Below are 14,654 nucleotides of genomic sequence, written 5' to 3'. Positions count from 1 at the left end.
TCTTTTTAAATAAAGGGAAGGGGGAATGTAAAAAGAAAAAAAAAAAACAACAAACAAACAAAAAACAGGAAGAACAGAACCACAGACAAATCCATTTAGAGGAAGATATTTTACAGAAGAAAACTTGAAGAGATTTACCTGTTTAGTTTGTCAAAACATTAAGACTCAAGCTACTCCAAGTACCCGGGCAGCAAAGACTTTCTTCTGGCAGAGAAAGGTGTGCAGAGGACTGGGATCGGGAAACCAAAACCAGCCCCATTGAGACACTGCAACCAGCGCTACTGCTCACAGTGATTCTGCATGTCCCAGGATTTATCCTCTAGGCAAGACTGCAAGCCTTGATGGGAAACTTTGGCTTCTACGTTTTGGAAGTCAAGGCATAAGTGAGCCTGTAAAAGCCACAGCCATAGGTTTAAAAAACACCACCACCACAACAAAAAACAAAACAAAAGCCATCATTGTAACATGCATAATACTATTATTTAAGGTTTAACATATAGTTCTGAGAAAATGCAGCGGTTTATGCACACTCAGTAAATTTACACTCAGTAATTTTAAATATTCCTCATCATCTCTGCAAACTGACGGAATAAACTAAACAAGAGAACAATTTCAAAACCTGAATTGCTATCCATATACCAGATATTGCAGATTCACTAGCAAGAGGCAGAGCACGGCACCAGCAGCCCGGACCTCTGGTGAAAGCGCGGCTTCTGAAACCATCGCAAAGAGGGCAGAATAGAATGGCCCAAGTAAACACAACAGGTTTCAGCTCTTCACAATCCTGCTTTCAAGAAAGAAACAGACATATTTTTTTTTTGTGGCAGAACTGTATTTAATTATCTTTCATATACAAATTACAAGAACACAAAAATCCCTCATTATTGTATCGAACTGAAACAAGCCAAAGGAGCGCAAATTAATATTTCAAAAATACTACAAAGAAAGATGTAGTGGCTGTAGTGGAAAGAATAAAAAGCTTTTCAATTCCATTTTCTGCAAAATTACACTCCGCATACTACCTTGTACACACACACACGACTGCAGCTCAGTAGAAAAAATTCAGTGCAAAAATTATCAGAATGCAATGGAAGCAAATAATTCACATTTGAAGAGAGTAACGAGATTTCAGTGACGAGACTATTGCACCAAAACAGTCAAGTGTTTTTTTTTTCCCCCAAAAGCGTGAATACTTCATAGCCCTAGTGATTCAAAAAATGATGTTGTGAGGTTCCAACTTCTGTTATTGCTCAAGCACACCACATAAAACATACCAGTTTATACAAATGAAACGTGTTTATCTGATCAGGTGAATTCTTTCCTTCTTGTGTATCAACCACAGCAATAATGATTTTGCTCCATCAATTAGGCCTTGTGATTCTGTGGTGACCAATTTTGACTACTGTTGATGATGCACAAGAAGAAATCATAATCCAAGTAATACCCAAAGTGGGCTGACTTCACAGGACTAACAAGCAATGGTTTCTCACTCAAGCAAGCTCACTATAGTCTGATTATATTCTCAAAGTGCAAAAATAGGTTATGTATTCAGAACTGTGCTGTATTTCTCACAGAACCAGCTCTCAGAGCAGAACTGCACTTCAAGTAAGCTCACAGTTGCATAGTAAAAGAGTCCCATGATCTTTGTTCTAATTGGTGTTCCTATTGCCCAGGCAGAGCTCTAGCAGTAGCCTCACTCAACCTACAGCAATTTCCTTATCCCAAAAGTCAAATTACAACATTGAAGCAGGTGTGGCAGAGTTCAGTTTTAAACAGTGGTCTGAGACTACCAAAAATGATTAAAACAGAATTAATTTAATTAAAAAAAAAAAAACATAACCACACATTAGTTCTATTGGATAGACTTAAATGGAGACACAGAAGGAAATTGTTTGACAGTATTGTTGCACATGGCATTGAGAGCAGCAGTTAGTAGCATTTTTTCAAAATCATGAGACAACAGAATAGGCATTTGTTAGCACCAAAGAAACATGGTATTTCTCAATTTATAACTAACTCCCGCCTATAGAACAACTTACTTGTCAACTCCACCATCAGTTCTAACACCTGAAACATCCAAATAGTAGGAACAGTATCAACACTGCAGTCAGACTTTCTAAACACAACGGGACTCTACCAAACCAGTGTGACAGTGTGACTACCAGGGTAGCTCAGTTAAAACATGCTTCAGTTACTGTTTTATGCCTTTAATCAATATTGTTCCATGTAAGTATAAAAGTTGGACCAAGTTAAACAGAAAATAGTTCCACAGGTGCTACTCATGGGATCAGAAATGTTTGGGGTTTTTTTATCATTCATTTTTCACAGCATTGAAGTTGTCACGAATGGCAAGACAAAAGGCTAGGACAGCTGGCCACAGTCAGTAATGACAATCTTTTTGGAAGGCTTTCCGCTCTTGGAACCAAAGCTCTCGATTTTTTTCACAACATCCATTCCTTCCTTTACGTGCCCAAAAACAACATGTTTTCCATCTAGCCTGTAAAATAAATAAAGGCAGTTTTACTTAAAACAATATAAAGACTGAACCAAACCAAGCTTTGTGAAGGGATATGTTAGCAGATCTCCATAGCTCTCTCCTGCAGATCAGCTCTATGGCAAAGGCACAACTGTACAAGCGACATCAAATACTTTTAACTCTGAAACTTAAAAGCATTCCGAGTGCCAGCAGCCTTGTTACCCTCAGAGCCCTTCCTCCTTCAAGCAGCACAAAATAATTTATTTTCCATTGTGAGTCAAGCAATTTGGACAAACAAAACCCAAACTAAACCACAACACAACAAAACAAACAAAACACCATCAACCCACAAACAAACAAAAAAAACCCTAACAAAATCCCAACCCCTCTGGATCTGGGCATCAGTTCACTGGGTTGATGTGCAGGGCTGGGAACCTACCAGTCAGTTTTTGCAGTGCAAATGAAGAACTGAGATCCATTTGTATTGGGTCCCGCATTGGCCATTGAAAGAACACCTGGAACAACAGTAGCAGCTGATTAAATTGGTCTAACAAGCATGCAGTGAGCAAGACAATTGTCCTCTGCACATTTAGACTAAATATGGACAGACAGAAGATGTGACAGTCTCTCACTGTCTCCCAATGATTTTTAATGTCAACTTCTTGTCTTTGACTATTCCCTCCAGCCCAGCCTCCCTTCTTCCCACAGCAAGAATGCTAGTAATGTAATTAGTTGTACACAGCCTAAATGTAATTAACATCAGCTAACCACTACTGTGCTTCAACAGCAGCAGTACCTTCCTGTGGCAAGGAAGTAACAATCCAAAAAAGAGAGGCTACAGAATTCAATCAGACGTTCTTATCTATGGCTTTTCCTTTACTTTTTCTGGATTTGAGCTTAAAAGGATGTGCCTTTGTTACCTAGTAAATACAAAAATTCCAGATTGCTTTGTTTCACTTGTGCAGCAATCATGTAAGTAAAAAATAAAGTCTATGACTTATTAAAGAGGAAAATAAAAGCAGTAATTTCACTTTGCAGAATTTGTAAGTAAAATACAAAAACCCCACGCCTTATTTTGTAGAGTCCCTTTTATAGTAAGAGCAAGGGTGGCAATGTCACCCATTCCTGGCTAACTTACATTTGTACAGCAGTCTACACAAACAAGCACATGCCAGGGACAATGTATTGTTAAACTTAGTAGTTACAGAAATATCAAAGTGCCCCACACATCTAAAAAAACCTTGGTTTTTGTTAAATACATCTTCATAAACAATGCTTCATTATAGTTCACAGTCATCGGAAGGAAGAAAGAACATGTTTTCTTACCAGGTCCTTCATGCTTAAGTATGAAATTTTCATCTGGAAACCTACTGCCATAAATGGATTTTCCACCGGTTCCATTATGATTTGTAAAGTCACCACCCTGAAACAGAAATTGCTGTTAACTTTACTAGACACAAGCACAATTTTACATCAGAAGTGATGCTATAAAAATATACTCACTTGCTCTAATTTGAAAGTAATAAAATCAGCAGATTTTCTTCAGGTTAAGAACGAGTATGGTCACATAAGTATTTCAAACCATGTAACCAGATAAAGACACAACCAAGGTAAAAGTAAACTTCTGCTCCATATATTGCTGATACTCTCCAGCTGACAAGAACTCCAACCACCTTTCTGTGTTACCAGCCTTGCTCCCAAATATGATGCAACAAATGGCAGTAATTTTAAGAAACACCTCAAAGGCCTTGAAACAAAATCACAGATTCATTACCACAGGCAAGCCCTCGGAACAAACTAACTTTCTCTCTGCTTTTCTTTCTTTCAACAGGTATAAGTACTGGTCAGATCTCCATTACTACTATTTGCTGTTTCTAGATTTTGTTGTTTAAGTGCTACAGTTGAGCTATTTTAAACTTCCCTCAGCTACCTGCTGCTTGCTGGGATAGATGTGACCACCTGGTCTTAAGGTTAGGCACACAAAACCCAAAAACAAACAAACAAACCAGCAACCTGCAAAGGTGGTTACTAAACACTGCTTTGAGCAACCTGCCATCTCCTCTCCCAGGAGCGACACCAACCACGCCAGCAAAGCACTCACACCTCAGCAGTCCGTCATGTGACGGTCACCTTCCCATCCTCACCTTGAGCAATCTGCCACAGGTGTGTTACAGTTCCTCCTATGCAGCCCCAGAGTGTGCTCTGCACACTGCCAGCCACGAGGAGGCAGCTGAATTGCCAAGGCCTGGTGTGATGAGCTTTAATTAGGTTATACCAACCGCCTGAATCATGTTAACACTCCACCTTGACAAGTGGAAAGGCCTCTGCTGTTTCTTCTCACTTTGAAATATTTGAAACCTACGTCAGTATTTCCACTTCAGCAATGACTTCCAAATAATTCCTAAACATCAATTCATCACCTCACCGTACCACAGAGTCAGCCACATAGTATCTTCATTTTGGGGTCACTTGTGAGGACACAGAAGGGAGGCAAGGACAACAGACTTAGGCAGAACTTCACAAAAAAAATTAGTGGCAGAACTGAGGGCAGGATTTCTGTTTTCCTTATACTTACATATTTCTGATCCCAACAAGACTTCAACTTCATCACTTTGTCAGTATCACAAAACCTTAGTTTGCATTTCAAAGGCAAGAAAATAGGTCCTTTACAGCACACATGTCCCCTCTCTCTCAAATCCTATCTTAGTTAAGATTAGGGCCTCTTGTTCTGACAGCTGTATATTAGCTTTAAAAAAAAAAGTGAGGAGGGGGGACCATCACAGCCATCAGTTAATAAACAAAGCATGCTTACTATAACCTTGATCTCAAATTTTTATGGAGTCATTCTACAATGCACTGCTGTTGAAATGCGGCTTCCTTTAAGGGAAGAAACACCACCAGGAATCATACAATCCAGTGCCCTACAGCAGCTGAAATCCTGCTCATCTGCCAAGCAAAGTAGGGGAAAAAAAAAGGCTTTCAAAAGGCTTTTTCTCTTTTTGTTGTTGTTCCTGCTGTTTAAGAAAAAAATTCCTAGCATGCATTGACTTTAATTCAGAATTCTGAAAGATTCATCCTTTAAATTAAAACAAAATCCATTTCAGGTGTGTGATCCCAAAAATCAATCCCAACCAGCCCTTTTGATTCCCTCCTCTCCTTCATATTAGGGAGATGTTCAGATTTTTTTTTTTAAACACATTCTCCATTGTGAACAGATTATTTTACTAGGAATAAAGAATGGACATGTTGTTTTCTTAGCTCACTTCGAACAGAAGGTTAATTGTCATTCTACCCACAAATGCTTTTCCTAACAAGTGCATTTTTGCCAAATATGCCCCACACCAAAAGACACTGCTATATAAAAGCAGAAAGTCTTAAGCCAGGTTTTAAGATTTTCTACACCTAATTTACATTTATTTGTACAAAAGATGTGCTATGGCAACAGCCATAGCAAAAAGATCAGAAATGCAAGTCACATTGTCACTTCTTTATTCTGTAGCTAGCAAAGGTTAGAACAGAGCTACTTAAAATGTTACCACTATAGTCTAATTTGTTCTAAAATTATATAAATAACATACAGATAAATTTAATAGCAAAAAAAACCAAACAAACAAAAACAAAAAAAACCCCAAACAAACAAAAAGGAAACATTACCTGGCACATAAATGAAGGAATCACTCTGTGAAAAGTGGATCCTTTATACCCAAATCCTTTTTCACCAGTACAAAGAGCTCTGAAGTTTTCTGTGAAAACAAAGCATAAAGTATTATGTTGCCACATGATACCTAATACATAATATTATCAAACACAAGCAGAGTAACTATGTCCCAAGTTTATACACTTCGAAAATTTTATACCTTCTTTAAGGTATTATTGATTGATTAGTTGTTCCCATCCTATAAGAAAACCTCTGTTATAAAGCTAAGGATACAAAGCTTGTTTATCCTCAGAACAGGGTACAAACACAATCTTTTTCCATCTCATCTCCCTTTTATTTTGCTGTTATATCTTACTCCAACCACTCGCCTTCCACAAACCCACTACTCTGGAGTCAAAGGTTTCATTTTCTGACTTTCATGCCTTTGTTCTCTATAGTAATTGTGAAGATGATGTGGGTTTTTTTAAGGATATTAATCTACCGGGAACTGAAAGAAAAGTACAAGTTCTTCAGAACCACGAAATAAGCAGATGAGGAAGAGAGTAGGTGATGAAACACGAAAGCTTTGTAACATGGGTGCACTAATCAGCTAGTGACCAGGAAAACAAAACCCTATATGCTCTAACAGACACCATCCCTTTGGTTTACCTTTTCCCATTTGCTTTGGGGTTTGATTTTAATGCAAACTAATATGTTTTTAAACACAAATATTCACCACTGAGCCCAACTGTAGACTGTACTGTTTCGGGGTAAATTAAAAACGAAACCATTTGCAACAACAACAAATTGTAACTTCTCACTAGCACTGTTCTGACAAAGTTTCTATAGTATTTCTCTATTTAGCAAACGGGGATGGAACATGGAGGTTGTTTCCAAAAGGTAAAAGAATATTATTGTTCCTGTAAATCACAATCTAAACAAATATTTAAGTATGAAATTCTGGAGATGCTGCCTTACCTGCTGTCTTCGGAACCACGTCAGCTTTCAGCTATTTCGGAAAAACAAACAAACAAATTAGTAAGTCAGCTTTTTCATACATACATAGAAAAACTTCCACATGGGGGCTGGTACAACTGAACCCTCTTCCCAAGGTGATGAGCTATCTGAAACCACGAGACATCCAAAATTCCAGTAACACCTTAAGACTTCCTCAGCATTTGGCTAGTAATTAAAAATATCCCCTCAAGGTAACTTTTGACCAGTTAATGAAGAGTAACTTGAAGAGTGTCTAATAACTTAATTGATCAACACAGTAATTTAGTGACAACTTAGAAGAAGTTTTACGATAGACCCCAGGGATCAAAGCCAGTTTGGATACAACTAGAGAGATCAAAACCCACAGAGCCATCTGTTGAAATCTGCAGAAAAGGCAAAGGAAAAAGAACAGAAACTGTGTATCAAAATCAACCCATGATGTTACATACACATTTGTTATCAACAAACGCTTCTGACTTCGATTAGTATGCATCTTTCTACTAACCTTGAAATTGTAGGATATTATAATTGCCTGGGAAAAGTGACATAAAAGTGGCCATACCAGGTCAGTCCAAAGTTTTATCTATTCGCACATCCTGGCCATAACCAGCACCAGACACCAAGAAACCATATGGCTATGGCAAGAATTTAACGTTCCTGTCTTAGGGCGCTGTCCTTGGATGGCCAGAATTTGCAGCTGAATCTAACCACAACTTAGCCAAAGACTCAAGGTGATTGCTGCAGTGCATTCAGATTTTCTGTAAAGTCAGCACACTAAAAATCTTTGACATGGAAATGAAATACTGCCATAAGAAATATAGAAACATTAATGCTATTTTTAAAATACATCCCATTATTTACTAAATTTCACTGATGAATATGGAATTGCACAGCAATATTTTATCTATGAGTCCCTGAAACACCACCTCCTGAGAACACGAGAACTTGTAACACCCGATTAATTTACATGCTGACACTTTCAATGAAGAAAATTGAATTATGCTCTGCTCTCCAGGGAAATCCTTTTAGAGACAACCCTTACGAACTACATTTTTAAAGATCTATTGATACAGACCTAACGTGGGCGCTGGAGGTGGCAGAAGGCCACACTGAACTCCCTCAGTGGGGAGTAACTGGGAAGAGCAGCATTCCCTCTGCAGGGCTGGGTTTGGGAACACAGCCCCCACTCCTTCCCATACACAACGCATTTATCAGAGGCGTGTGCCCGGCCCTAAGGATACGTGGTGTATGCCACTGATAAGACTCGATTCTTATAGTGCTTTTTATAAGAGCGGAGGAGCATGCCACAGTTTTCCTGTTCAGGCTTTTTTAAAATGTCTGAGTGTAGAGCCAGCTGCTGGCTGCCCGTTCAGAGCCGTGCAGACCTTTCCAGGCACACCAAGGGGGCCTCTCAAGGAGACAGGACACCTCAGGAAAGGGAAAACTAACCAACAATACGCACCCACGAAAGAAAGAAGAGAAAAAAAAAAAACAACAAAACAAAACAGGGCGAAGCTGGCAGAGTGGCTGCAGAGCGGGGAGCCAGGCGGGGCCCAGCCCTGCACCTGGGACCCCCGGGACCCCTCCCCGCGGCACCTTCAGCAGCGACCCCTCTCCTGTTCGGCGTTTCAGCCTCACAGCGCAGTTCCAAGTTCTCTGCCGCTGCGGACACGGCCCGGCCCGGCCCGGCCTCCAGCTCCACCTCCAGGTGCCCTCCCGGCGCCCCGGCCGCCCCCCGCGGGCCTGCGCTGACCTTGGCGCTCACCGCCCGCCATGCCCGGCTGTCCCGCCGCCCTCGGCTCCCCGCCCACCGTCCCCCGGCGCCAGGTGAGCTGCCGGCAGCCCCCGTCCCCGGGGCATCCCGGGCGCCCTTACCTCCAGCACGACGCGTCCCAGCGGCTGGTTGTCGGCGCCCACGTCCAAGTACACCACCGGGTTCTGCGAGCCGCCGCCGGCCGCAGAGCAACCGCGGGCACCGGCCGCCCACATGCAGGCGAGCCCCGGCGGCGAGAGCAGGTCCCCGGGCGGGCGAAGCAAGCGGCGGGCGGCGCTGAGCGCCAGCATGCCGCGGGGGAACAGGGAACACACCGGCAGTCGGACACACGCGGTCGGGCCGCCGCTGCCGCCTTTTAAGCGCTCCGCCCGCGGCGCAGCGCCCGCTGGGGGCGGCGCGCAGGGCAAGATGGCGGCGGGGGAGGGCCGTGCTGTCCCCCGGCAGCGGGACGCTGCGGGCTCCGGCTGCCCTCACAGCTGCCCAGGGCGGCCCGTGCCACCCCTCACCACCCACCATTTCACAACGGGTTTTAGGGGGGTGTTGTTTTGGAGTTTGGTTTGGTTTGTGTTGTTTTTGTTTGTTGCTGTTGTTTTTTGTGGGTTTGTTTGTTTTTCACATTTCCTCACAGACCCATAGCCCAGGGATCAACAGTGACAGGAAGTCTCTCAAATTTTGTAATTCCATGCAACGCCTTTGGTGTCATCCCGCAGGCCCCAGGCGGGAAAGGCCGGGCTGCCACCATCACACGTGGGGTAATCAGCGGGGTGCAGCGGGGAGACGGGAGTGACGGGCCGGCCCTGCAGCCTGACTCACCGGCAGCACCCGGGCAGCGACACCGCTAACACATGAGGAAAGGGAGAGGTGCGCCCGAGCCCCTACCTGCGCTGTCACCCCCGCGTCACGACCCCCAGCAGCGCCCATGCTGTGGTTTCACAGCTTGGAAACCTGCCTGATCATCCTTAATATGAAAGTAGCAACATTTAACATCTTAGTTCTCCAAAATTAGCAGCTTAGATCAAAATACTTAGCACATATTGTCTTGAAACCCCTTCCAGTTGCCACCCCCGTTCTGTATACAAGAACTTTAAAAAGCTTTTCATGTTCTTAACGCCACAAAAAGTCTTTGGTTTGGTGGGGTCTGTGGGGTCAAAGAAAGCTCTTCCCTCGGCATGGCAGCAGCATGACAACTCCTCTCATAAGCCAGTACGTGTTCTCTCTAAAAAACTAGCCCTGTTGGGATATTGTACAATCTGCACACATTGAATTTCATCCAAATAATGGTGCAGTTCCACACTGCTAGGTGAACCACAGCCTTCCACAGTTGTATCAGCACTTCTTCAAACACCAGTCGTATCACCAATGCAAGTCCACTGCTATCAGAAACTTTTTTTTTTCCCATTGAAAGCGAACACGAAAAGTTCAGTTTTCCACGAACAAGCTCATGCAAGGGTGCTACACCTACTGTGTTCTGCCCCATTACCCCTGAAGCAAAGGACATCAGGGACACCTGATGCTTTTCATTCAAGATAAATCTTGCAACGAATGGGACACAACTGGACCACTGAGTCTCTGCAAAATGAACTCCGCACATGTATGACATTCTGCTTGCTGTGCTCTGGCAGGTTCCCAAGTTGAGATAGGATTTCTATTAAAACACTTCTAAAAACGATGCATGATTTTGTACAGATTATTTTAAGGCAGTAAATCACCAAAACAAAATAGCATTCATCTATAGTACTCCTGGCTACCCTTGTTAAAAATTTAGCCCTTTAATACGGGAAAATAGCTCCTGAAGTGATTATTTAAAAAAACAAACCAAACCATACCACACATACAAGAAAAAGCAAAACAAACCCCCACAACCAATAACAAAACCAAGGGTGATTCTAGTAGTTATGCACCTGTAATTTTATCATTCCTTGTATTACAAATTAAGTTATTCCAATGAAGGTTAGAGTAATGCAACCATGTAATACAGTGTGATGGAATCACACAATATCCCATACATGAGGAAAAGTAAACTTTCAATCCTGCCTGAGTTCTGTGTTGTCAGGCAGCTAAAAGTGACTTCATCAAGGACATTTACTGAATCTTCAGAAAGCTGTCAGTCAAGGCACTGCCCTGACCATAAGGTTTGGGCAGAACTACAACATCCAATTACAGACAACTGAGAAATCCCGTATGAACACAATTTTTCAGGCACGCATTCCAGAGGGACCCATCCTTCATGCCCTTGTCTGTGTTGGTTCCACTTCTATGGATTTTCTGAGATGAGAGGATCTTTGCACAGTATCCAACACAGGGGTGAACAATGACTTTGTACACACAGTGCTATGCCAGTGTTTTCTATTCCTTTACTAATAATCTAAAGCTGATTTATTTTATTTTCAATAGTAGCTACGTCAGTATGCGTTTTCTAGTTACCTTGTCATATCCTTGGAGCTTCAAGTCCATTTTTGGGAAACGGTAATTTCACTTGATTTAATCATCAGTCTGGTTATCCTCTAGTGACCATAAGAAAAAGGTCTCTCACTCTTCTTAATGTTGTTTTAATTGCAGTAGCCACTAGATTCCTAAATCAAAATTAGCACTTGGGTGTTTTGTACATACCTATAACAACAGACAGTTCTGGCCCTGAAGGATTTATTATTTAATAAACAAGACAAAAGATGAGCAAAAGAGAACACCATCCTATGTCACACTTGGGAAACGCCAGCAGAACATCTTTGAACTGTTTTGCTAAGAGTCCACAGGCATCTTCAGTAGAGCAAACAATGCAGTTTTTCTGATTTGCAGGCCTTGGTGAGAAGCAAAACAACTCACTCTCTTTCACAGTGGTGACTTTTTATTTGGGAATATGGACTGAATTATTATCTCTAGACTTAAAGCAATAAAGCTACTAAATCACTGGTTATGGTCTACTCCTGCACAGTCAGATGTATTGGAACTCATGCAGACAGCATGTTTGGGAATTTGAGTTACAGAGGTCACTATCCAAGGACAGAAAAAATGCTACAAAAACTCTGTCAAAGCCCACCCTAGATCACTAGTGAAGGAGACTCAGACATAGCTCAGCAAACTGAAGTGATTTTAGAGAAGCTTTGAACACCTCTGTCTGAAGGTAAGTTTATCATTGAAATTCTGCAACATCTGGTTAGGAAATAAGTACATTTGACTGGAAAACGAGCACACGTGGCAGCCCTGCACTATACCAGACAGACAACAGAATGGGGCGGCACAGACAAAAGTCAAGATGGATGCTTCAGCAGAGCCGTCAGGGAGGCTGGTACCTGCCCTATGGATTTCATCTTTCTCTCAGTCTCAAAGACAGTATTGCAGTTACATATGGATAAACAAGAAAGACTCTTTCGATAGAAGTTTCTCAATAGGTATTTTTAGAAACACACCTATTAAATGACTCTTCTAAGGTCCTAGCAGAGAAATCCCTGCATAGGAAAAAGAACCTAATATAATACAATAACAGAATTTCATATTGATATATTGCTTACAACTTAGAAGTCTTCATAAACAAGACTATGAGGCAACTGAGTAAATATTACCGCCATTGTGCAAAGATGGAGAGGAAACAACAACAGTGGTTAAGTGACTCTTCTAAAGAAACAGAAGGAATAAATGCTTGAAATTTGACCTAAATTTGGGGATTTTGATTCTAAGGGGCTTGAAATGGTGTTACCTCCTGGCAGATAGAGAATGCACTGGTATAAAGGTGATACATGTTCCTGACTTCAACTGTCCGACTGCACGCCTACCTGTTTGTGACATGGCTATGTAGGTTAATTGTAGTATTCCAGCTTGGATTGCTGCTTGTCAATTACTCTTGGCAGCTTTGGCAAGATCACATTTTGCAACCTACCAAATGCATGAATGCAACTACACACAACTGATCTTTGTGGCACACTTCGATGTGTTCTTCCCGGGCGTGTGTGTGTAGCCCATGCAATGAAAAACTCAAATACAGACTGCAGCAATCTACTATTGAGTGGATTTCACATGAACATCACTTGATACTGTAATACAAGGAATTTCCGTGGTATTGATTTTAACATTGGTTTTAAGAACCCTTGCACACCTGGGACCTGGTTATCTCAAGGACTTTGCTAATCTGGACTGTTAGGAGAGGGAGAGATCATATTGGGGCTCAGCCTGATTTTAAGTGGGGAGAGCAGGAATTTGCAGTGGGCACTCCCACCCGCCACTGCAGAGCCTGGGTTGTGCTGCACTTCAATACACTCAGTGTAATTATTCCATCAAGGTTTTGGCTAAGCTAGAAGGTGAGTTGAGAGCTGGGAAGGATTTCTGTAATCTGTACCTGTGAAGGCAGCACTGCAGAGAAGGACTTAGCAGTTCTGGTCGACAACAGGTTGACCATGAGTCGACAAATGTGCCCTTGTGGCCAAGAAATCCAGCAGTATCCTGGGGTGCAGTAAGAAGAGTGTGACCAGCAGCTCCAGTGAGGTTATCCTCCTCCTCTACTCTGCCCTGGTGAGGCACCACCTGGAGCACTGCATCCAGTTCTGGGCTCCCCAGTTTAAGAAGGACAAGGAATTACTGGAGGGAGTCCAGCAGTGGGCTACGAAGATGATGAGGGATCTGGAGCATCTTTCTTATGAAGAGAGACTGAGAGAGCTGGGACTGTTCAGCCTGTAGAAGAGAAGGCTGAGAGGGGATCTCATCAATGTTTATAAGTATCTCAACAGGGGGTGTCAGGAGGATGGGACCAGACTCCTTTCAGTGGTGCCCAATGACAGGATGAGGGGCAATGGGCACAGGCTGAAGCACAGGAGGTTCCATCTGAATATGAGGAGAAACTTCTTTGAGAGTACCAGAACACTGGAACAGGCTGCCCAGAGAGGTTGTGGAGTCTCCATCTCTGGAGACATTCAGAACCTGCCTGGACACATTCCTGTGCAATCTGCTCTACCCACCCCAACCACTCTGTGATTCTGTGATACGCATTTATTTATGAATGGGGACTAGAGTGGGGGAGTGTGATTGCAGTGCGAAATTAAATCATACAAGAGCTTCAAGGGCACAGGGTAGCCACACAGGTACATTTACAGATGAAAAGAAAAAAATACTAATAAATATTTCCCCCAATCAAGGTTTCCTTTTAGGAACTTGTAGTAACCCAGCTCAAAACACAAAACTTCTTTCCAGCACATGCTGTACATAAAGGAGGAGTTTCCCCACATGACTTCATACTAATTACCTACAAATAGTCATACAAGAAGAACCTCAATCCACTCATGCTCTTTACAGCTGTGATTAGCATTTTCGTTTCAGAATTTCTGAGTGACATGGCTTGCTTGGAATTCATTACTCAATCTCCCTGAATAATGTATGGAAACTCACTGCTAGTATGTCAGATTACACAGGGCCTTTACGTTGTGCCCAGGGCACCATGCAGCTGCCTATGACTTCCCAGAAGATCATCCATACACCACTACAGTTGGTCCATGAACATTTACAGATAGGTCACGACATACAGGCATTTAGGACATTTAAAAGGTATGCTTTTAGGCTAGAAGAAAAATGAGGGGATTCGCAAAGTTTCAGGATGCCTAGATAGGTGATTTGTCTGTAGGTGAGCAGGGAGACACTTTGTATAAAATATGGCAAAAATTATGGGAGCTCTTCTGTGTTCTAAACCATAGAAATTCCTATTATAACAGAATATGAAATTTATAGGCATCGGTTCAGTTTATTTACCTGTGAAGTATCCTCTCTGGTCTGAAGAATGAGTAATATAC

The 14,654-nt window shown here is 42.3% G+C and overlaps 1 protein-coding gene across 1 annotated transcript; it reads right to left on the bottom strand.

The window, feature by feature from the left end:
• Positions 1-810: 810 nt before the first annotated feature.
• On the bottom strand, positions 811-9,264 carry PPIF (peptidylprolyl isomerase F). Its single transcript, XM_082052997.1, has 6 exons — positions 8,985-9,264; positions 7,092-7,122; positions 6,131-6,219; positions 3,803-3,899; positions 2,916-2,991; positions 811-2,497 (listed from the first exon to the last, which is right to left on the bottom strand). The coding sequence occupies exons 1-6, from the start codon at positions 9,171-9,173 to the stop codon at positions 2,362-2,364; spliced, it is 618 nt and encodes a 205-aa protein (XP_081909123.1). The 5' UTR covers positions 9,174-9,264; the 3' UTR covers positions 811-2,361.
• Between the last annotated feature and the right edge of the window lie 5,390 nt (positions 9,265-14,654).

Source organism: Streptopelia decaocto (genome assembly GCF_964273445.1).
Source record: "Streptopelia decaocto genome assembly, chromosome: 5".
NCBI classification, from domain to species: domain Eukaryota; kingdom Metazoa; phylum Chordata; class Aves; order Columbiformes; family Columbidae; genus Streptopelia; species Streptopelia decaocto.
This window is presented reverse-complemented; position numbering and strand designations above follow the sequence as displayed.

Coding starts and splice junctions, on each gene's coding strand:
- PPIF (XM_082052997.1), bottom strand. CDS start 9,173: ATGCTGGCGCTCAGCGCCGCCCGCCGCTTGCTTCGCCCGCCCGGGGAC. Junction 6,220..7,091: donor CGTGGTTCCGAAGACAGCAG/GTAAGGCAGCAT, acceptor TTGTTTTCACAG/AAAACTTCAGAGCTCTTTGT. Junction 2,498..2,915: donor TGCACTGCAAAAACTGACTG/GTAGGTTCCCAG, acceptor TTTATTTTACAG/GCTAGATGGAAAACATGTTG.